General features: G+C 39.2%; 1 protein-coding gene across 1 annotated transcript; it reads right to left on the bottom strand.

Moving 5' to 3' along the window:
• Window positions 1–304: 304 nt before the first annotated feature.
• LOC131161808 (RHOMBOID-like protein 8) lies at window positions 305–22,195 on the bottom strand. The gene is made up of 6 exons (XM_058117789.1): window positions 21,789–22,195; window positions 3,160–3,323; window positions 2,880–3,043; window positions 2,521–2,786; window positions 2,309–2,435; window positions 305–606 (listed from the first exon to the last, which is right to left on the bottom strand). The coding sequence occupies exons 1-6, from the start codon at window positions 22,097–22,099 to the stop codon at window positions 484–486; spliced, it is 1,155 nt and encodes a 384-aa protein (XP_057973772.1). The 5' UTR covers window positions 22,100–22,195; the 3' UTR covers window positions 305–483.
• Between the last annotated feature and the right edge of the window lie 712 nt (window positions 22,196–22,907).

The following is a 22,907-nucleotide window of genomic DNA, read 5'->3' as shown; positions in this document are numbered from 1 at the left end:
GATATGGTGGCTGCAGTCCTATGTGATTTCATGCCAACATGGTTTTCCTTGCTATCATGGTGAACTTCGGGTCATGGCATCGTGGGGAAGGGGAAAAAGAGTCACCTTCACCCTTGCAGAAACAGACAACATCTAAGGTAAACAATATTGATGAGTTCATGGATTGATAACACCACTCATGTTCCCCTCTCACCTACATTCATTAAGTCCTGTCTCTATATATGTTCATTTTGAAATGGCTGAAGCAGTGGTAATTCAAAATTCACAACAGCGCAAGCAAGTGATCACTGATACACAGTATCCATGTCAGATATAAGGCCTTTTATTTTTTTCAAACACATGGAAGTTGTAGTAGAACTGCATGTACAGCACAATTCCCCTTCACTTGGCGTGTAAGTTTATACACTGAATGAAAAGTATCAATATTCAGCATTTACTATTCCCATGTGAACTCTCGAACAAAAATTGCCACAACTCACAATTTCATGAGCATATCAGCATGCACACATCACTTATCCGTGCTTGCGAGACATTGGTGTAAGGAAGAACCTTGAAATTGCCATTACCTGTACAAGTCAGAGTCAACTGTCCCGAGCTTGTCATCGTCTGCATTTATTTTGAACATGACTAGCATTAGTGTTGCCTTCTTAACTGTATAACAATGAAGCGAACTTGTCATGGTCCACATTTATTTGGATCATGACTAGCGTTATTATTGTCATTTAACTGTATAACAATGATGCCTAACGTCACTACCCCTCCTCTCTAAGAAGGTGGTCATGGGTTCAAGTTGGGTCTGGCGGGGTCGCCACCTTTTGTTGCGTTCATTTATGGAATGGAGTCCTTGTCACAGCAAATCCTTGACAAGCAGATCCCTCACTTTCCAGCTTTCAGCCAGGTTGCTCAACCAACAATGTATGGTTATTAGGAGGTGTTAAATTTTGATTTCTGACTCAAACTTCGAAATTCTATGAAAATTTTGATGGAATTTTAATTTCAATGTCAATTTTGATTTCGATTTAAAAAAATACGAGAAATATGTAGTAAAGCATGGAATTCTTTGTGAAACTTTTGAAATAGTTAACTTACAAGACAATGTAAGTTTTAGAACTAATATATTATAAATTAAGTATATTTACGCTATGTATGAGGTGAAAAAGTTATAATATAGTATGTGTATCAAACATATTTGTATGATAATGCGCATTAAACATTTTTAGTTAATACAAATGAAATTAATAAGTCATTCAAATATTATTTATTATACAAATAATGGTAATTTAGACATGAATGGTTAAATAAAATGTTGTTGTAAGTTTATTTTTTCATATAATATAAATTAAGAGAGAAATTTCACTTTACTCCTAAATCTCTCATTTGAATTCTAAGAAAATTTCATTGCATAGTTAAAATTTCAACAAGTTTTTCTAAAATTTCGAGATTTCAATAAATTTTGGATGATTTGTTGAGATTTCGATAGAAATTTTGCAAAATAGAAATCGATAGCCATTTCAATTTTGAGGGTGACGGAAACCAGAAATTTCAACAATTTCGTGGAAATTTAAGACCATGGTTATTACCCTTGCCACATTCATACAGCAAAGGCCACCGGGAAAAAAAAAAATTTTCTGTGATATGTGATCCAGTGATTTGGGTTATGACTTAAGTCACCCTAGATGTATTTAAAATAATAATAATAATAATAATAATAATACTATGGTCTCCAAGACCCTCCGAGGGTCCAGCTAATTCATCAGGTATCCCTCTATGCTTAAATACTAAGATTTTAGCTCAATTGGAAAGGTGCAGCCCCCAAGATCGAACCCAAGATCTTACCTTTGCTGGACAATATATATTGAGACCTTCTAAGCAACAGTTTCCATACTGTTTTGCCATGCATATTATCTTTAGTTCTTGGCCCCTGAAACCTATTTGCAAGATATTTTCCTAATCATGCCTTGCACTTGATTAATATGATGCTTTGTTTGACCTTGGACGTGAAGGAAATAAAAAGAGAATTTGGAATCTAACAGCCACTCAGCAATTGCTACAGGATTCTGACCTGTCATTTTTCTTTTCCTACGCCTTTTCAGCAGTCAATTGGAACATAAAGCTAAAATTTTCTAGAAAGGGGAGAAATTGTTCCCACTGATTTTGTTCAGTGTAAAGATAGAGAGATGTCTCACTAGTAGTGATCATCTAGCTCTCATTGTGGTCTAATGTCTTATAGGTAGTATAAAGCATGCAATAGTTCTGTGTTTCACATTTGGTAGCTACTTTTAAGTGAGTGCTGCAACCAACACCATACCTCACAAGCGATTCCTTTGTCATTGCAGGCCCACCTTCTGGAGGGAATACAGTCAATATATTGACACCAGGTGCAATATTTGTCCACATTGATTCCATGCAGAACTGCCACAAGACCACCTGCAATTCTGCAAGTTGAAAAGAACTTTTTAAAATCTTTCATCAGACCAAGCTCAACAGAAGATAATTTTCTATGAAAACAAGATAACTCACAGAAGACTGAAGAGGATGAGAGAAACACTCCTCAGTACAGGTTTATCCAGTTTCTGCTTGAGGTTTACAGAACTTTTGACACCATAATCAAATAGGCCTCCTTTGTTTTGACTTTCTTGCAGGAGCTGAGGATTGAATAGGAGCACAAACCCAAGAAGAAACCCTGATATGAATCCTCCAATGTTTGAAAAATTGTCAATGTAAGGTAGCAACCCTATGGCAAAATTAATCACGGAGATGAAGAATAGTACAATCAGAGCCGCAAACTGCAATAAAAAATTAGAAAGATCAATTTCCTAACTAATGGAATAAAGAGAAATCTGGCTAGAAAAGAAAATTCAAAAAGAAAGGTGCGAGACCTTTGCAGTGTAATATTTCCAGTTTCGTGCAAGTCCAGAAAGCGTGGCACCAAGCAATCCAAATAAAGCACCGGAGGAACCAACTGCTGGGCTATTTTGAACAAAGAGTGCAGCCACTAAGCTACCAAAAAAGGCAGAGACCACATAGATCATTCCAACCCTCACTGCCAAAAGCAACAAAAAATAAGATCAGCTATTTATTTCTTTATTTTTGCTAACAATCTAGCCGCACATGTATCTGATCTTGCAATACAATTAGTAAAGAGAAAAAAATCCTCACATGGTCCAAACTCTTGTTCTAAATGAATCCCAATAAAGACAACACTTGAGAGGTTGATGATTATGTGGATGACCCCAGCATGCAACCACAAGCATGTGAAAAGGCGCCAAATTTGGTGATGTTCCATTAAAAATGTTTGTCTAAGAGCCCCCATGTCATCTAACCTGAAAGAGCACAGAGATGAATTCATCAAAACAGGAGGAACCCAAGAAACTTCACAAAAAAATAACATTTTCCTAAATCTTAATAAATAATTCACAGGCGCATATAATGCATTGGGTCGAAAATTGCTCAGCATTCTAGAGAAACAAACTGTATACTGAACTGTTAAAATTTGGAGATAGGCAATTTGCTCTATATTGATTATTGAATATTATAAGGGTGTATATATGCATAAGGGAATGAAAAAATGGAAAGAGAAAAAATGGAAAGTAAATTTTGGTAAGATGGAAAGTGTATATTTCTCTAATACTCCCCTTTAAGTTGGAGCATGGAGATCCGTAATGTCCAACTTGCATGATAAGTTTTGAAAATGTTCACGATCCAAAGTTTTGGTAAAGATATCGGTAAGCTGACTATGGGCAGGGATATGCTTAGTGAAGAAAAGACCAGCCCGTAACTTTTCACAAATAATATGACAATTGATTTCTATATATTTGGTACATTCGTGGAAAATAGGATTCTGGGCAATGTGAAGAACCACTTGGTTGTCACAATATAATAGCATAGGCTGGGAATGCGGTACTCCAAGATCATGTAAAAGAGTTTTGAGCCATATAAGTTCACAAGTGATGGAAGCAAGCGCCCGGTACTCAGCTTCGGCGGAGGAGCGAGACATTGTAGGTTGTTTCTTAGTGCACCAGGAAATTGGACTAGTACCCAACTGAATAAAAAAACCAGTGGTGGAGCGGCGAGTGAGGGGACAACTAGTCCAATCCGAATCAAAATAGGCTGAGGCTTGAAGAGTGTTGGTAGTAGGAAAAAATGAGCCTTGTCCTGAAGATTCCTTAATGTATAAAAGAACACGTACAACAACATCATAATGTGGTTGTTTGGGCTGGTGCATAAATTGACTGAGAACATTGACGAGAAATACAATGTCGGGACGAGTGATGGTGAGATATGGCAAACGTCCAACGAGTCACCAAAACGAGCTTGAATCAGAGAGAAGATCACCATCAGTACTATTGAGCTTCAGATTTTGTTCCATGGGAAAGTGGGTAGGACGAGCACCGATGACCGCTATTAATGAGAATGTCAAGAACATATTTTCGTTGATTAAGAAATATGCCAGTGGGAGAGCGAGCAACTTCGAGGCCAAGGAAATATTTCAATTTGCCAAGATGCTTTAGTTCGAATTTCTAATCGAGCGTAACTTTGAAAGTGCTAATATCGGAGAGATCATTGCCTACCATGAGAATGTCATCAACATAAAAAGATATAAGAGTAAAAGACTGACCCCGAGAGCGGATGAAAAGAGAGTGATCGGCTTGAGATTGGGTGAAGCTCTCAGCAAGTAAAACAGAAGATAATTTAGAGAACCAATTGTGAGAGACTTGCTTAAGGTCATAAAGGGATTTCAAAAGATGACAAACACGAGTCTCCCCCTATTTGCAATAACCTCGTGGAGGGATCATATAAACCTCCTCATCAAGGTCACCATGAAGAAAAACATTGTTGACGTCCAATTGAAGGAGATGCCAATTCCGAACTGCAGCCACTACAAAACACATCTAATAGTAAAGAGTTTAGCAATAGGAGCAAAAGTGTCATGATAATCCAAATCTTCTACCTAAGTGTAGCCCTTTGCCACTAAGCGAGCTTTGTGTCGCTTTATGGATCCATCGGCTTGAAGTTTTATTTAGAACACCCATTTATAGTCAATTGGTTTTTTTTTTTTTCCAAGTAGAAGGTGTTGAAGAACCTATGTATTGTTGGTTTCTAAGGCTTGGATTTCAGAGGCCATGACATCACGCCAATGGGAGTGTAGCACAGCCTAAGAATATAAGGTGGGTTTAGGATGTTGGGACAGAATAGAAAGAAAAGCCAAATGTTGATTAGAGAAACAATGATAAGATAAAAAGGAAGAGAGACAATGAACTGTACCTGAGGGACATCTTGAAACCTATGAAGCAGTGGAGGACTGTGGTAAAGTAGGGTAGATATAATTAGCCAAGTACGAGGGATGTGTGACAGCTCGTTTTCATGTGAAAAGGTGGGTGGAGGAGGTGATGGGGAAGGGGGTGCGGATGAGGGTGTTGGTGAGGATACCAAGGGAGAAGGAGGGAGAGATGAGGGGTTAGGGGTAGGTGTGGATGGTTGGGTAGGTAAAGGGTAGAAAGGGTGTATATCAAGAATAGGAAAGGGAAGGACTGGAGAGGATGTAGGAGTTGGAGGTATGAGATGATAGGGAAAAACATTTTCTTCAAAAGTGACATCACGGGAGATGAAATTTTTTTTGTTTTCAAGATCGTATAGATGATAAGCCTTATGATAAGCAAGATAACCTAAGAAAACACATCGAAGAGCACAATGAGATAATTTATCACGATGTTGGCGAGCGGTTTGGGCATAGCACAAGCACCGAAACACTCGCAAGTGTGTATACGATGGTAGTTTTGGAAAAAAGAAGTTCATAAGGGGACTTATGATTGAGGCTGGGTGAAGGAGTGCGGTTAATTAAATAAGTGGCTTTGAGAATGTATTTACCCCAAAAAGAGATGTGAAGATTAGCTTGAAAACGTAAACACCGAACCACATTAAGAAGATGACGATGTTTACGCTTGGCGACACCATTCTGTTGAGGTGTATCCACACATGTGCGCTTATGAAAAATGCATTGATTATGGAAAAAAGTTTGAAGTGGGGTGAATAGAAATTATCTACCATTATCGATGCGCACATGCTTAATGGTGCAATTGAATTGATTTTTAACCATGGCGCAAAAATTTTTAAGGCAAGAGAAAGTATCAGATTTCATGCACATAAGATAGACCCATGTAACACGCGAGTAGTCATCCACGATTATTAAAAAATAATGTGCACCAAAAAGTGAAGCTATATGATAACCACCCCATATGTCACAATAAATCCGATTAAAACAAAATGTGCTCTTATTTGTATTTAAAGAAAAAGGTAAACGAGTGTGCTTTACTTTAGCACAAACATCACAAGACAAATGAGAAGAAGAAATATGTAAGGGTTTCAGAATGCATGAGAAAGAAGGGTGAGCAAGACATTGATGCCAAAGAGTAGTGTTAGAAATGCGCTGACAGTGGAAAACTGAGGCGGTGGGAGGTTTATAGTAGTAAAGCCCATCCCGTACTTCGCACGTTCTAAATAGCCTTCTCGTTGATAGGTTCTAAAAGACACAAAAGTTAGGAAAAAATACAGCAACACAATTGAGATCAGTAGTAAGTTTGTTGATGGACAATAAATTAAATTTAAATGAAGGTACATAAAGAACATTAGAAAAAGAGAAATTAGAAGAAAACCGCATAGTGTCGGTATGAGTTACAGGATCAATGTCACCATTGGGAAGCTTAAGGGGACATGACGGATTGAGAAGTTGAATATTATCAAGAGAAGATAAATTGGAAGTCATATGATTGGAGGCACCTGAATCAACAATCCATTTAATATTAGAAAGAGAAGTAGAATGACAAGAGGCAAGGTTACCAGCAAAATTGGTAGAATTGGTGTTCAAGGGCGATAAAAGATCAAAGAGTTAATAGTATTGTTCGCTGGTGAGACCAAGGATAGCAATCCCAGAAGAGGATGAAGAGCCTGTGACAATATTTGCAGTCATTGAAGAATCAGATGCTTCCATAACGTCAGATCAGTTTAGATAAATCAAACCGGGTCAAATCCGATCTTTTCAACAACAAAAAATATAAACCTTCGATTTGATAATCTTCGAGTTTAATAAGAGAAGCCGAAGGTGCCGTTGAAGTGTTAAGACCACTAAGGTGAGCCGAAACTAAGACAAGGAATACTGCCGACAACTGAGAAAACTGAATAGATGTCAGAGAAGACAACCAGAGGCTTGAGGGATACCCAGAAACGATCAATCGAAAAAATGCCGAAAAAGATGAGCGTCGGAGAAGAAAACAGGACTGAGATAGATCGCCAGAAAACTACGAACAGAAAATAGCTGAGACGAACTGGAACTGAGAGAGATGATATTAGAGATGGGAAAGAACCACCGGATAACTGAGGAATGATGGAGACGATGCCAGAGCTGCTGCGGGTACCAAAATTGAGAGCTGCGACTGAGAGATGGCTGAATAGTCGGAGAAGATGAGAGTCTACCAGAGATGTTTGAGAGACGACGAGCCAAGAGAAAGGCTGAGATACTGTGAGCGGTGAGAAGGAACTAGCCGAACGGAACTGAGAACAGAGAGCTGTTGGAGAAGATGCTAGAATAGAGAATGACGCTGCAGCGACTGCAAGACGGTCGGGATGGCCAACCAGATGGCCGGAAAAAACAGGGAGAGAAGAGAGCGAGAGGACCTGCAGAGTAGAGAGCAGTGGCGAGTCGGCAACTGAGCGAGGCACTGAGATGAGGCCGGAAATACTGGAGAGAACGGGAGATCTGCGAACAATGGAGACGACACCGGAGCTATTTTCCGGGAGGTTCTGAACCTGGAGGCGAGGAAGTCAGGGAGGAAAAAAAAAATATTCCTGCATAGGGTGGCTGTCGTTGCCAGTAGCAGGGCTGGCGTTGTCGTTGTCTTCTGTCTACTATTGCCGAAGAGTCGTCTTGCCGTGGATGGGTGATGGCATGCAAGTGCTAGGTTTGACGAACGTGGCGGAGAGTGTTCGCCGGAGGAGAGCTGTACCGCGACTGGTCTCCGTATGAACTTCGGCGACGACAACGGCGAGGATGGTGTGACGAAAGATGATGCTCAGAGTTGCAGGGAGTGGCCGTGCGTTGGAGGTTGAGAGGGTCGGCAATGCTAGGCTGAGGCGTGTTCGTAAAGGGAGTCATGGAGGGTTGCAGGGTTGCAAGGGAAATGGTGTGGATTTGTTGGTTTGGCTTGACGCCGGCGAGGAGGAAAAGGTGGTGGTTCTGGGTAGCCGGAGACAGAGTCAGAGTGAGGGAGATTATGGAGAGGTAGCAGTGATGGGTTTGCAGGGAATGATATGACTAGAGATGGAGGGGTTGATTTGATCAATTCAACCAAGGCAAATGTAAATAAAATACAAAAAATCAAAATTTTGTTCATATTACATCAATAATAAACCAACAAAGGTAACACATTGTACTGCCATAATGCAGCAACATCCCATTTAAGCCTCATTGCGGAATTTTCCCCAAGAGAATCACTAAAGAGTAGGATATAATGTTAAAGTTGGCAGCAGAGCTGAGCAACCAAGGATGTATCTGCAAATTCAACATAAAATCTAAAGTCAAAATGATGATCTCAACCTGCAGCTCCTTACCACAGCAGGGGTAGTGATTTTGTGGAGCAGAAAAGAGAGTCTTTTGACAAGTGAAATTAAAACATTGTTGGGGAAAAGAATCTATCGTCTAGGAAAAATTTTGGAAATAAAGGTTATGCAGTTTTGACTAATCTAGGCCCTTCATTTGTTGCTGTGCAGGTCAAAGTATGGTGTAGACTCAAAAAAGGTGAATTTAGAAAAGACAAAGAATTGATGTAAAGTAGGGCTATAGCATTGATAGCCCTTTTAAGTATAGGAATCGTTGAAGATTGTAGGGCTTTTGACTTTTGAAGTTGGTATACTTTTGTATATAAATTGATTATAAATATGTTTCCCAGATTAGAGATATGCTCTAATGACTAACAGATTTGTAGTCCTAAGCTTTAACATTCCATTTATGTTTAGTGGCTATTTATGCCCGCAATATTGTAAAGTAATAACATAATGACTTCTGACTTGGTATCAGAGCCTCCTAAAAACCTCCATCTAACTGCCACAAACAGTCGCTACACGTTATTCTGACAAGGACGTCTAGGCGCGTCATCGCCACTAAATCAAACCACCTGCAACTCCAAATCGAACCACCTACAGCTTCGAATCGAACCACCTGCATCTCTACCACCAAACAAGATGGTCGACCTCTATTAACTTATTATGGTGAGCTTGTCGAAATTTTCCAAGAATTAGATCATCGTGATAAAGTTATTATGAAGGATCCCGATGATATTGTCACCTATAAGAAATCTATTGCACGATTGAGAGTGCACATCTTTCTTAGTGGCCTCAATGTAGAATTAAAATAGATTAGAGATGAGATTCTTCGGAAGGACCCTCGATGGACCTCAATGACACCTATGCCTATGTCCTTTGAGATGCTGTATGCCGAGCTACCTTAAATGCTGAAACTGTTAATCCTGAGTCTTCCGCTCCAATAGCTTGACGTGCTTAGCCCCAACCTCGACAATCTGCCCAAAATACTGATTTTGACCAAGCATGATCTCAAAAGGGTAGTTATGAGATAGGTGTAGCCAAACCTCGAATGTTTGTGCACTTATTATGGTGCGACAGGCCATACAAAAGGCACGGTGTTATGACTTAATTGACTATCCAGAGTGGTGGGAGCCAACAAGGGCACCACGCAAGCACAATTTGAAGCCAAACCACCAAGCCTCTGTTGTCAAGACCAAACCTTCAAATGATGTTGTAGAAGCTTCCACATTGATTGCTACTTCAGGTAACATTGCTACAGTTTTCCATACTCTTGCATAAGATAGTAGTAGTAGTACATGGATAATTGATTCCAGTGCTACGGATCACATAACCTTTGATAGTCAACATATTCAGTCTATGAAACAGTCCACCACACATATAGTCTCTACCGCCAATGGCAATCCCTCACATGTGATTGGAGAATGTTCAATTCCTCTCTCACATAATTTGAATGTTGATTTTATTTTAGTTGTACTTTCCCTCAACCATAATTTATTTTCTGTTGCTCAAATAACCAGTGCGTTGTATTGTATTGTGATTTTCTGGCCTAGCCTTTGTGTTTTTAAGGACATTCAAACTTGGAAGATTGGTTGTGGTACTAAAAGAGGGAAATTGTACTATGTGGATTTGAAACCTACTAGTTCACATCAGTTGGCTCAAGCTCTTTTAGCAAATCAGATCAATAAGTCCTTCGAAATTTGGTTGTGGCACAGGCACTTGGGTTATGCATCTTTTGGATATTTAAAAAAATTGTTCCCAAAATTGTTTTCTCAGTTAAAAACTTTAGATTTCAAGTGTGATATTTGTGAGCTCGCAAATAGTCACCATGTATCCTTCCCATTGAGCATGAATAAAAGTTCAGTACCATTTATGTTGATCCACTCTGATGTATGGGGGCCGGCCAAATACCCTTCCTTGAATGGTTCTCATTGGTTTGTCTCATTTATTGATGATCACAGTCGTGTGACTTGGGTTTGCTTGATGAAATCAAAGAATGAAGTTAGTTCCTTGTTTCAGAAATTTCATAAAATGATCACCACTCAATACCAATCTCTCATACAAGTTCTTCACACTGATAATGGTGGAGAATTTGTTAATTAGGACCTCAAGAAGTACTTACAGGAACATGGCATATCTCACCAGACGACTTGTCCATCTACCCCTTAGTGAAATGGGGTTGCGTAGTGCAAGAATCGCCACCTACTTGAAGTTGTTCAAGCCTCATTGTTTGGAGCTCGCATGCCCACCAATTACTGGGGTGAAGTGCTCAGTGTTGCGGCTTACCTCATTAACCATGTACCCTTATGCCCACCAATTACTGGGGTGAAGTGCTCCGTGTTGTGGCTTACCTCATTAACCATGCACCCTCTAGCTCGTTGAATTTTACCTCATTGAAGTCCTTCATTCAATTTTAAGTGTTCCTACTGCTCTGAATTTATCACCTAGAATTTTTGGGTGCGTGGCATTTGTGCATCTTCCTAAGCCGTTGCGTGATAAGCTGGAACCACGAGCCCTATGATGTGTTTTTATTGGCTATGCCTCACTTCAGACAGGCTACCGCTGCTATCATCCCCCATCAAGGAAAATGTATGTCACTCTTGACGTTGTCTTTCATGAAAATGACATGTACTATACTCTTCCTGAGTCTTCAATTCAAGGGGAGAGACAAAATGAATTGCAGACTCTAAATCTTAATCCTTCTTTGGACCATTCGAATACAAGTGGTGAATTTTTGGATAAAGTGGTGAGTGTCTAAAGGAGGCAACTGGGCTGTGTGAGCAACCTGTTCTCGACCAACTTGATGTTCGTTTGACTGGGGAAAATAGTCAGAATCAGATGGAAGTGACAACTCACCAACTGGACGTTCATTTGAATGGGGAAAATAATCAGGATTAGATGGAAGCGACTCACTTTAAGTACCATCTAACCAATTGTTTTCTGATGTCAATTCCTCTCTTGAACCCTAGGTACATTTTTGAATCTCAATTCCACCCAAAAGTACTACCTAATCAAGCCACTAGAGGTATACCTAGAGTAAACTATGAATCTATTCTTAGTTCCACTCCAAAGCACCCCATGAGTAACTATGTATCCTACCATAGACCATCAAAGGAAAGTAAGTCATTTGAGAATCAATTATCTGTTGTATCCATTCCTACTAACATGCATGAGGCTCTGGGAGATCCTAGGTGGAAGGAAGCTAAGAACTTAACTTGGGAAGTTGTTGAATTGCCTAAAGGAAAGAAACCTGTTGGATGTAGGTGGGTTTTCAAAATCAAATACAAGGCGGATGGAACCATTGAACGATTCAAAGCTAGACTAGTCGCCAAGGGGTACACTCAAACTTATGGAATTGACTACATGGAGACATTCGCACCAGTAGAAAAAATCAATATTGCCTGTATTCTTATATCCTTGGCGATGAATCTTGAGTGGCCATTACACCAGTTTGATGTGAAGAATGCCTTTTTGCATGGAGACCTTCAAGAAAAAGTATACATGGAGTTGCCCCCTAGATGTAATATGCAGTCAGAAGATGGAAAACATGTCTACAGATTAAAAAAAGGCCCTATACAATTTGAAGCAATCTCCAAGAGCATGGTTTGGAAGGTTTATAAAGTCAATGAAAGCTTTTGGATACAAGTAGAGTAACTCAGATCATACTTTGTTTGTGAAGCATAATAAAGGAATGATTACTTGTCTCATTGGGTATATTGATGATATGAAAGTAAAAAGAAATGATTCAGAAGAGAGGAGCGCATTGTAGAACCACCTAGACCAAGAATTTGAGATGAAGGACCTTGGTCCATTGAAATACTTCCTTGGTATTGAAGTGTCAAGATCAAAGGAAGGTATCTTTCTATCTCAACGAAAATATGTCTTAGATTTACTAAGTGAGACTGGTATGACAGCATGTAGTCTAGTTAGCACTCCTATGGAAGAAAATTTGAAGCTAGGCATATATTCGGTTCAAGTTCCGACAAACAAGGAGAGGCATCAAAGATTAGTTGGGAGACTGATGTAATTTGCACATACTTGGCCTGACTTGGTATATGCACTAAGTGTCGTAAGCCAATTCATGCATTCTCCAAGTGAAGAACATATGAATGCAGTTACCCGCATTTTGCGTTACTTGAAGTCATCTCCAAGGAGAGGGATTATGTTTAAAAAGGGGCATAATCTGGATGTCAAAGGATACACTAATGTAGATTTGGATGGATCAATCAAAGATAGGCTATCTATAGCTGGATATTTCACGTTTGTAAGAGGAAATCTGGTCACTTGGCAAAGCAAGAAGCAAGCTCTAGTTGCTCTATCTAGTGTTGAATCTGAATATTATGCGAATTATTATGGATCCGTAATTTTTTAGAAGATCTGAATATTAAGCATGACAACCTAATGAAGTTATATGGTGATAATAAGGCAACTTGAGATATTGCCCACAACCCAATTCAGCACGATCGAACTAAACATGTGGAAGTTAACAGGCATTTCATCAGGGAAAAACTAGAAGCAAGGATCATTGAAACACCTCATGTCTCATCTCAAGAACAACTTGCTGATCTACTCACCAATGCCGTATCAAGTCAAGCATTTCATGATGGTCTCAACAAAGTAGGAATGAGCGACATCTATGCACCAACTTGAGGGGGAGTGTTGAAGATTCTAGAAGTTTTGACTTTGCAAGTTGGTATACTTCCATATATAGATTGATTGTAAATATGTTTCCTAAATTAGAGATATGCTTTAATAGCTAACAGATTTGTAGTCCTAAATTTCAGCATTCCATTTATGTATAGTGGCTATTTATGCCCGCAATATTATAAAGCAATGAACATAATGAATAATACCAAGATTTGACTGGACTGCCCCAGAAAAATACATTTGATAGCATGAGGATCCAACTTATCAGTTCCTAGAGTTAATTGATTGACAAAAGACACATAACTAAACATATGAGGAGGAAGGCAGAACAAAGGTTCTTTAGGGAAGATAACTATATATGGGACTTTACCACCAAAAGCAAAGGATGACATTTTATTAATGCGAAAGCAAGCAGTGAGCATGGCATCACTCCAAAAAACTTTGAGGGCATTTATTTCATACAATAGTATATGGGTGACTTTGAGAATATGCCTGTTTTTCCATTTTGCAACTTTATTTTGTTGTGGAGTGTGGACACAATGTATGTAATGAATTGTACCAGAATTATTCATATAGGTAATAAAGTACTCCTCAGCATTATCACTATAAAGTATCTTGACTAGCACATCAAATTGAGTTTTTATTTGAGACTAGAAGACACAAAAGATATTAAACAACCAAAACGATCTTTCAATAAATACAATCAAGCCATCATGTAGTAGTCATTGACAAATGTAACAAAGTATTGAAATCCCAATTTCAACATGACATAACTAGGACCCCAAACATCAAAGTGAGTGAGTATGAAAGCACTATCTGCCCATTTGTTGACCTAGAAAGTAAAGGAAACATGATGATGTTTTCCTAACTAACAAGGCTCACACTTAAGACTAGACACATAACTTAAGGTACGAACTAACTGTTTCAATTTATCTAAAGACAAACTACTAGGTGACAATGGATTAAAGTGGTGTAGCAACAACTGTGCAAGAAATGGGAGAAGAGAGCAACTTAAGTTAGTAAAGTCCATGAGTCTCACGTCCTATGCCAATTTTCTTCTTCGTCTTTAGATCTTGAAAATCACATAATCAAGAAAGAGGGTTACAAAACAATTTAGTGCCTTTATAAGCTTACTAACTAACATGAAACTGAAAGGAGACTTGGGAATGTACAAGACTAAAGAAAAAGAGATGGAGGGAGTAGTATTTACTGCTCCTATCCCTTTAACTATAGTTGTAAACCCATCAGCAAAGCAACTTAAGGTAAATTTTTAGGACATTGGAAGGCAAAAAAGAAGTTGGTTACACCTCTCATATGGTTAGTAGCAGTAGATTCAATAATCCAAGGACCAATGGGAAAGATACTAGATGACTCATAGATTATAGGATTACCCATCTAAGAAAATGATGCAATGTGATGAGACGCTTGTTAAGATGCTTGATACTGTAGGAACCTCGAATACTCTTCCTCTAAGATAGTTATAGCATGTTGTTCATCTAAACAAGTGCCTAATGAGGGAAACACATTTTTGGGATTTGAGGACGCCATCCCAACGCGCACACAACCTTGATACAATAGCAAAGTAGAAATACACAATGAACAAAATGCTCTTGGGATTTTTAAAGTGAACCTTTAGACTAATTGAAACAACCTAAAGTGAACTTCAGGACCAACCGACACAAATATAAATGAGTCAATCACTGATTCAACCACGAACGAGTCACCAACAAGTGAAACAACCACAAGTGAACTTTTGAACCAACTTAAACAAACACAAACGAGTCAACCACTAATTCAGCGACGAACGAGACACCAACAACTAAACATAGCACTATGTAACAGTCTTGGGTCCAACTTCAGTGAGGTATTGTTTGCATTGGCTCATTGACTTCACAGGTTTGTCCTATAAAAGGCACTTCACATAGTTGGAACCCAACCCATACTTATAAGCCTAAGATTTCTCTAATACACATTCGATGTGGAATTGTGACATGCTCTCCCATTTGATCTTTGACGCCCTCATCAAAGTGGCTTATGTTAGGAATATACGATCAAATTCCGAAACCTGTGAGAAACAAATAGAGAAAGAATAACGCCAAAGAAAAATTCAATCACACACACAAGACAATATTTACGTGGTTCGGCAATTTTGCCTACGTCCACGGAGTTGCAGGGATTTCAATATTATCAGGAAGAAATCACAGAGAGTGTGGCGATACAATTCTCTCGCTCTCGTTCTCTCTCGCGGATACAACCACAGAAAACCTAATCACCCGAAAGCACCCTTTTATATGTTGCGCCTAGGGTTCCGTTCCGTTCCTTCGCTCCATGGACTAAGCCTTAGGATAGAAATCTCTAATTAAATAGAGGTCGGGTCGTCATCCAAATCAAAACATAACTAGGCTCCACAAAAGCCCAACAAATCTCCCACTTGGAGACTAGTTCAATCACCAATATCAACTGCAATCCTCCTGAAAAACAATCCCCCATCCTTGCAACTCAAACCTCCTCTCCTTAAGCTAGAAGACCAACTGAAGCTGCACACAGCTTCAGTTTCTCAATAGTAACACCCTTAGTCAACATGTCTGCTGGGTTCTTAGATCCACATATCTTTTCAAGTATTACCACATTATCTTCAACAAGGTAACGGATAAAGTGGTATTTTGTTTGTATGTGTTTCGACTTTGAATGAAAAGCCGAATTTTTGGCAAGAAAAATTGCACTTTGACTATCACTGTGTAGAATGCCCGTCTTCTGCTTCTTACCCAGTTCCTCTAAGAAACCATGTAACCAAATCATCTCCTTTCCAGCTTCAGTTGCTGCAACATACTCAGCTTCTGTAGTAGACAAAGTAACAATCTTTTGCAAATTAGAAGCCCAAGATATAGCTGTACCACCCAAAGTAAATACAAATCCAGTAGTACTCCTTCTACTATCATTATCACCAGCAAAATCAGCGTCTACATAACCCTGCAGTTTCAAACTTGCACCAGTGAAGCAAAGACATGTATCTGATGAACTCCTCAAATATCTCAGAATCCACTTTACTGCCTCCCAATGCTGCTTTCCTGGCCTACTCATGAATCTGCTCACGACTCCCACTGCATGTGCAATGTCTGGCCTTGTACACACCATAGCATACATCAAGCTGCCAATAGCTGAAGCATAGGGCACCTTGCTCATATGGTCCCTTTCTTCTTCTGTCTTCGGTGACTGTTCCTTGCTTAGTTTGAAATGACTCCCCAAGGGTGTGCTCACTGGTTTAGATTCATTCATGTTGAATCTGCTGAGAATTTTCTTCACATACTCTGACTGTGAAAGCTTCAATGTACCAGTAGCCTTGTCTCTAATAATCCTCATTCCAAGGATTTGCTTTGCAGCTCCCAAATCCTTCATTGCAAACTGTTCTGACAATTGCTTCTTCAGATTATTAATCTCCTCAATGCTAGACCCTGCAATAAGCATATCATCTACGTATAGCAGTAAAATGATATAAGAATTGTCAAAGAACTTAACATAACAACAGTGATCAGCTTCACATCTCTTGAACTCAATTTTATGCATAAAGCTATCAAACTTCTTATACCACTGTCTTGGAGCTTGTTTTAGACCATACAAGCTCTTTTTCAGTTTGCAGACTAAATTCTCTTGTCCCTGGACAATGAACCCTTCTGGCTGAATCATGTAGATGTCTTCCTCCAAGTCACCGTGAAGGAATGCCGTTTTCACATCTAACTGCTCAAGATGTAGATTTTCTGCAGCCACCATTCCCAGTACCAGTCTAATTGTTAATATCTTCACAACTGGAGAAAATATTTCTGTAAAGTCAATGCCTTCCTTTTGCTGAAACCCTTTGACAACTAATCTGGCTTTGTAGCGCTTGCTACCATCATTTTCGTTCTTTATTCTGTATACCCACTTGTTATGTAGAGCCTTCTTCCCTACTGGCAATTCAGTTAGTTCCCATGTCTGATTCCCCAACAAGGAGTCTATCTCATCCTTCATGGCTAACTCCCACTTGCTTGAACTCTTGTCCTGCAAGGCTTCATCATAACACTCTGGCTCACCACCATCAGTTAGCAGAAGATAATTTAAAGCAGGTGAATAACGCTGTGGAGGTCTAGTGGCCCTGGAAGATCTACGGACCGCAGCTACAGGTGTAATTTGAATTTCCTGCAATTCTACATTCTCCCTATTATCTTCACCCCTTTCCTGGACAGTATTTTCAGTCAACTCATCTAAGTTAATAAACTCAGAATTTTTCTGATCTATCGCTGTGACATCTGACACTACAGTTGACCTATCCTTGTACATAACCTGTTCATTAAATATCACATTTCTACTTCTGATGATTTTCCTGTTTTGTTCATCCCAAAACCGATAGCCAAATTTCTCATCACCATAGCCAATGAAATAGCATATTTTGGACTTTGCATCAAGTTTACTACGAGCATCAGAATCAACATAAACATAAGAAACACAACCAAAAACTTTTAAGTAAGAAAAATTGACCTCTTTATCGCTCCAAACTTCTTCAGGAAGTCTAAACTCCATGGGAACTGAAGGTCCTCGATTTATCAGATAAGCTGCAGTACTGACAGCATCAGCCCAAAAAATTTTTGGTAATCCAGCATGTAGCCTCATACTCCTGGCACGCTCGTTGAGAGTTCTGTTCATGCGCTCGGCCACACCATTCTGCTGTGGTGTCCCAGGAATGGTCTTTTCCATTTTGATTCCATGTACAGCACAATACTCTTTGAACCCTCCATCTATGTACTCTCCTCTGTTGTTCGACCTCAAACACTTTACTTTCAAACCTGTCTCAGTCTCAACCATGGCCTTCCACTTCTTAAAAGTTTCAAATACATCATATTTATTTCTGAGAAAATAAACCCATACCTTTCTGGTTGAGTCATCAATGAAAGTAACGTAGTACCTTGAACCCCCAAGGGATGCAACAGGAGATGGACCCCATAAATCTGTGTGCACTAACTCCAATTTTTCAGCCTTCGGTGTTCTACCACTTTTCAAGAAACTCACCCTTTTCTGCTTTCCTAAGATGCAGCTTTCACACAATTCAAAATCAACAGACTTCAATTCCGGCAGTTTCCCTCTTGACAATAGCATCTTCATCCCCTTCTCACTCATGTGACCAAGTCTACGGTGCCATAAGCTTGTATCAGTATTTGCTTCAGCAACTGCAATTGTATCTCTTGGACTTGACGTCATGTATAAAGTACCAGATTTCTTTCCACGAGCCAATACTCTGGCTCCCTTTGTAACCTTCCAAGTGCCACCAGCAAATAACATCGCATGCCCTTCATCATCAAGCTGTCCGACAGAAATCAAATTCCTTCTCAGGTCAGGAATATGTCGTACCTTCTCTAGTAGCCAAACAGACCCATTTGGCAGTGACATCCGGACGTTTCCCATACCCACAACATCCAAGGCTGTACCATCAGCCAAATATACCTTTCCAAAATCTCCTGCTACATAATTCTGTATGATTTCATGGTGTGAAGTAGTATGAAATGAAGCTCCTGAGTCCAAAACCCAATCATCAAGTGGACTGTCTACTGCAAGAAGTAGTGCATCCTGTACCTCTTCTGTTACAGCATTAGCGGAATCATCCTCACTCTTCTTCTTAAGACTTTTGCATTGTCTCCTAAAGTGACCTGTTTTCCCGCAGTTCCAGCATTGTCCCTTTTGGCCAGGTCTGGACTTACTTCTGTTTCGATTATAGTTTCTGGATTTTGATCTACCCCGATCTGAATTTCGGTCATTACCTCTGCCTCTAGTCTCAAGATTTAGGGCAGAGCCGGATCCTGAGGTTTCGCCTGCATCTCTTCTGCGAATCTCCTCAGCCAGAATTAAATCCCGTATATCATTATACTTCAGTTTTTCCTTTCCAGTAGAATTGCTTACTGCCATCCTCATTGCCTCCCAACTGTTTGGCAACGAAGCCAAAATGATCAGTGCACGAATCTCATTGTCAAAATCAATTTCTACCGACGATAATTGATTTGTGATAGTATTGAACTCATTCAGATGTTGTGCTACAGATGCGTTTTCTGTCATCTTTAAATTAAATAATTTCTTCATCAGATGTACCTTGTTATTTTCTGATGGTTTTTCATACATACCAGATAGAGCCTTCATCAAATCTGCTGTAGTTTTCTCCTTCACGACGTTGTGTGCAACAGACCTGGACAGAGTTAATCTTATAACTCCCAGTACCTGTCTGTCAAGGAGTGTCCATTCCTCGTCCTTCATAGTAGCAGGTTTTTCTCCTAGAAGCGGTAGATGTAACTTCTTCCCATAGAGATAATCCTCGATCTGCATCCTCCAGAATCCAAAGTCTGTGCCGTCAAACTTTTCTATTCCAGACGCCCTTCCTACTTCCTCTGCCATTGCTCCCACTCGAACCTAACCCTAGGCTCTGATACCAGTTGTTAGGAATATACGATCAAATTCCGAAACCTGTGAGAAACAAATAGAGAAAGAATAACGCCAAAGAAAAATTCAATCACACGCACAAGACAATATTTACGTGGTTCGGCAATTTTGCCTACGTCCACGGAGTTGCAGGGATTTCAATATTATCAGGAAGAAATCACAGAGAGTGTGGCGATACAATTCTCTCGCTCTCGTTCTCTCTCACGGCCCAAGCCTTCGCTCCATGGACTAAGCCTTAGGATAGAAATCTCTAATTAAATAGAGGTCGGGTCGTCATCCAAATCAAAACATAACTAGGCTGCACAAAAGCCCAACAGCTTATACCTCTATGTATGATCTATTGACATGATAGTACCCCTAGGGTGGCTCTAATACCAAATGTAACGGTCTTGGGCCCAAGTCCGGTGAGGTATTGTCTGCTTTGGCGAATTGGCTTCATTGGTTTGTCCTATAAAAGGCGCCTCACATAATTGGAGTTCAAACCATCCTTATAAGCTTAATATTTTCCTAATACACATCCGATATGGGATCGTGACACACTACTACAACCCTACAAAATCAATGTATAAATGCTGCCACTGCTCCAAGAGGCTCACCGATGAAATTTACTAACACCAAACAATAACACTGGATTGCCATGAGTGCATGGTTGAAAAAGGTTGGATTTTTTAACAAGAAACATGCCTAATTGCTTTATGTTATGGTCTATGAAAGTAATCAAGACATTCTACAAAACAAATACAGAAAAAGGTGCCCGAAATTTGCCTCACGCACCGACGTGTGGAGTAAGCACTGCCGGTAGTTGGCCAGCGTGTGGGGGCATGGGAGGATGTTTCTGGCGAAGGGGTTTTAGTTCTACATATTGGAGGGTTCTATTGTTGGTTATATGGTTGATTTAGTGAAATATGGAAGGGTTTTGAAGGTTCTTAGAAGGGCAATGATGGCTACGTAGTTTTGTGACGGCAACTAAGTTTTACAGCAGTCCCTGGACTCATTTCTAGGATGTGGGACTGTGGTTGATCGTGCTATACAAACTGATGTGGGACTGTGGTTAATGGTTTGGTTTGATAAAATGGAAGAGCTAACCTCAATAATATATCTATCCAATATTTACAATGTATGTCAAGTACAATATCAATGACCACAATACCTTTACTAACTCAAACTTACTACCATAACTCTAACACAAACTAAGAATGCTGAGTAATGAAATAACCATTAACAGATTTGTTTGGATGCTATACACATATAGGAGAATATAGTAATTGAAATATTAAATTGTGTTGTACATATGCCAATCCACTAAGACAAGAACTGCAATAACCTGTGTAAGTTTTAGAATCCTAGTCAAATGAACTCTTGCCAATGTTTCATTTGGCATGCATCATAGAAATTCATACAGGCAAAAAATATGTCTTCCAGTTCACCTTTCATTGAAATTCTCAGAGACCAAAATTAAAACAAGAAAACTCAATTAACATGAGTCGCAAGAAAAAGTCCCAAAGGATATGATTATGGTGAGAGAAAAAAAAAAAAATCTGCAGTTGAAAAATGATCCCTTATTTGAAAATAAAATAAAATTATGAGCTGCAATATAAATGGTGATATAACACAAATATTTTTATAAAATCAAGGGTGCAAAGCACAATTAACAGAAAGCGTTTCAAGAAAAAAATTGAAGAAATGTTAATCAACTGGTAAACTGAAGCAAACTTTTTTTTTTTTTTTTTGAAATGCCAATTGTTTTAGAAACCTATAAAGGACAAAGATAAAATTCACTAGAATATCAGAAACAGCTACAAAATGTTATTAGATGAAAAGTTTTAGAATCGTTTATCCGAAGAAATTGTTGAAGATGCATATAAGAGATAACGGAAGTGAGAATAAGTACAGAGTAAAACAAGAAACCCAAATAGAATTGCGCAAAAATTGTTCAGCTTTTTCAGCAACCAAACGCAGTAGAGAGTAAAACAAGAAACCCAAATAGAATCGCGCAGAATTAAAAGTCATCTCATAAAGAATTCTCCAAGAAAATCAAAATTAAGCACAGAAGAGCAAGTGCAGAAAAGCAAGAGAGGAAAAGAATAGCGCACGTTGAAGCAGAAGGACCCAAGAGAGGGTTCTCAAAGAGAGGCTGAAAGGACAGCCTTCCGAGGGGTTTGAAGACGCAATCGCCGTGTGAGTTTCGCCAGCAATCATTGACGAACATTGTGGCGGAAAAGGCGACAATGTGCAGGATCACGAAGAGAGAGATGACCCAAGTGTTTTTGTTCTTCTGAGAGAGAGGTCTGAAGAAGGGGACCCTCTGGTCTCGTATTGGATCGTCGGCGTAGTCGGAGAAGAAGGGTGGTTGTTGAAGGGCCTTGATTTCGATATGGGTTTGGTCTTTGGCCGTCTCTGCCATTGAATTTCCAAGAATGGTTCTGTGGATGTCTGCCAGAATGTATTTTAGAGGGAGAGAGAGAGAGAGAGAGGGACACAGAGAAACAAAGAGAGAAACAGAGGCAGCGAGGTGCTGTGTGCAGAGAATTGGATATATGGACAGAGAATGTGTTTCTGCTTAACCGTGGGGGATCTCCAGAGACAGGCAGTTGAGCTTGGCGGGAAATTCCCTGTGTGGACCCAAAGCATCCTGGCCGTCCATCAAAATCATGTACACACTGAAATGAGTGGGCAAGAGTAAAGCGCCAGCTCAATTTTATAAATTTGATTACCTTAAAAAAAAAAAACTTATTTAAAAGTAGTTTAAAATTACTTTATTAAAAAAAAAACACAAGTGTAAGATAACTAAATATATACATAAGTGTGTTAAGCATAATTAAATTCCCAAAAGTTAGTGATAGAAATATAACTTATTTTTAAAAAGTTAGCTATCATAAGATCCGACCATGCATGGATAATTTGTGTCCATAACTTAAAATCGGCTTTCCAAAAAGAGTGGATTTATTAACAAATTCCATTCTTCTTTCTTTATGCACTTAATAAGTTTTACAAACACGCATTTCGCTCATATTTGTATTTTTTTTGAATAAAAAATAATAATAATTCAATAAAAAAAACTCTAGTGTCATTGTCACTTACATTTTATAATCAATCGAATGTTTTTGTAAGTTTGGTTATAGTAGTTACACGAGTGATATAACTTATTCTTCTCTTTCTTGAAATTCTCTTTTCTCATTATGCATGCATGATCTTTTGTATTCATGCTCTCA

This window comes from Malania oleifera, chromosome 8 (assembly GCF_029873635.1).
Source record: "Malania oleifera isolate guangnan ecotype guangnan chromosome 8, ASM2987363v1, whole genome shotgun sequence".
Lineage (NCBI taxonomy): Eukaryota > Viridiplantae > Streptophyta > Magnoliopsida > Santalales > Ximeniaceae > Malania > Malania oleifera.
The sequence above is the reverse complement of the archived record's forward strand: the minus strand, read 5'-3'. Positions and strand labels throughout refer to the sequence as shown.

Bases quoted from the DNA above. Each gene is read 5' to 3' on its own strand.
- LOC131161808 (XM_058117789.1), bottom strand. From the start codon at position 22,099: ATGGCAGAGACGGCCAAAGACCAAACCCATATCGAAATCAAGGCCCTT. The intron at 3,324-21,788 runs GTGCGCTATTCT...GTGCTCTTTCAG, and splicing joins TTGGGTCCTTCTGCTTCAAC to GTTAGATGACATGGGGGCTC. The intron at 607-2,308 runs GTATGGTGTTGG...AAATAAATGCAG, and splicing joins ACAAAGGAATCGCTTGTGAG to ACGATGACAAGCTCGGGACA.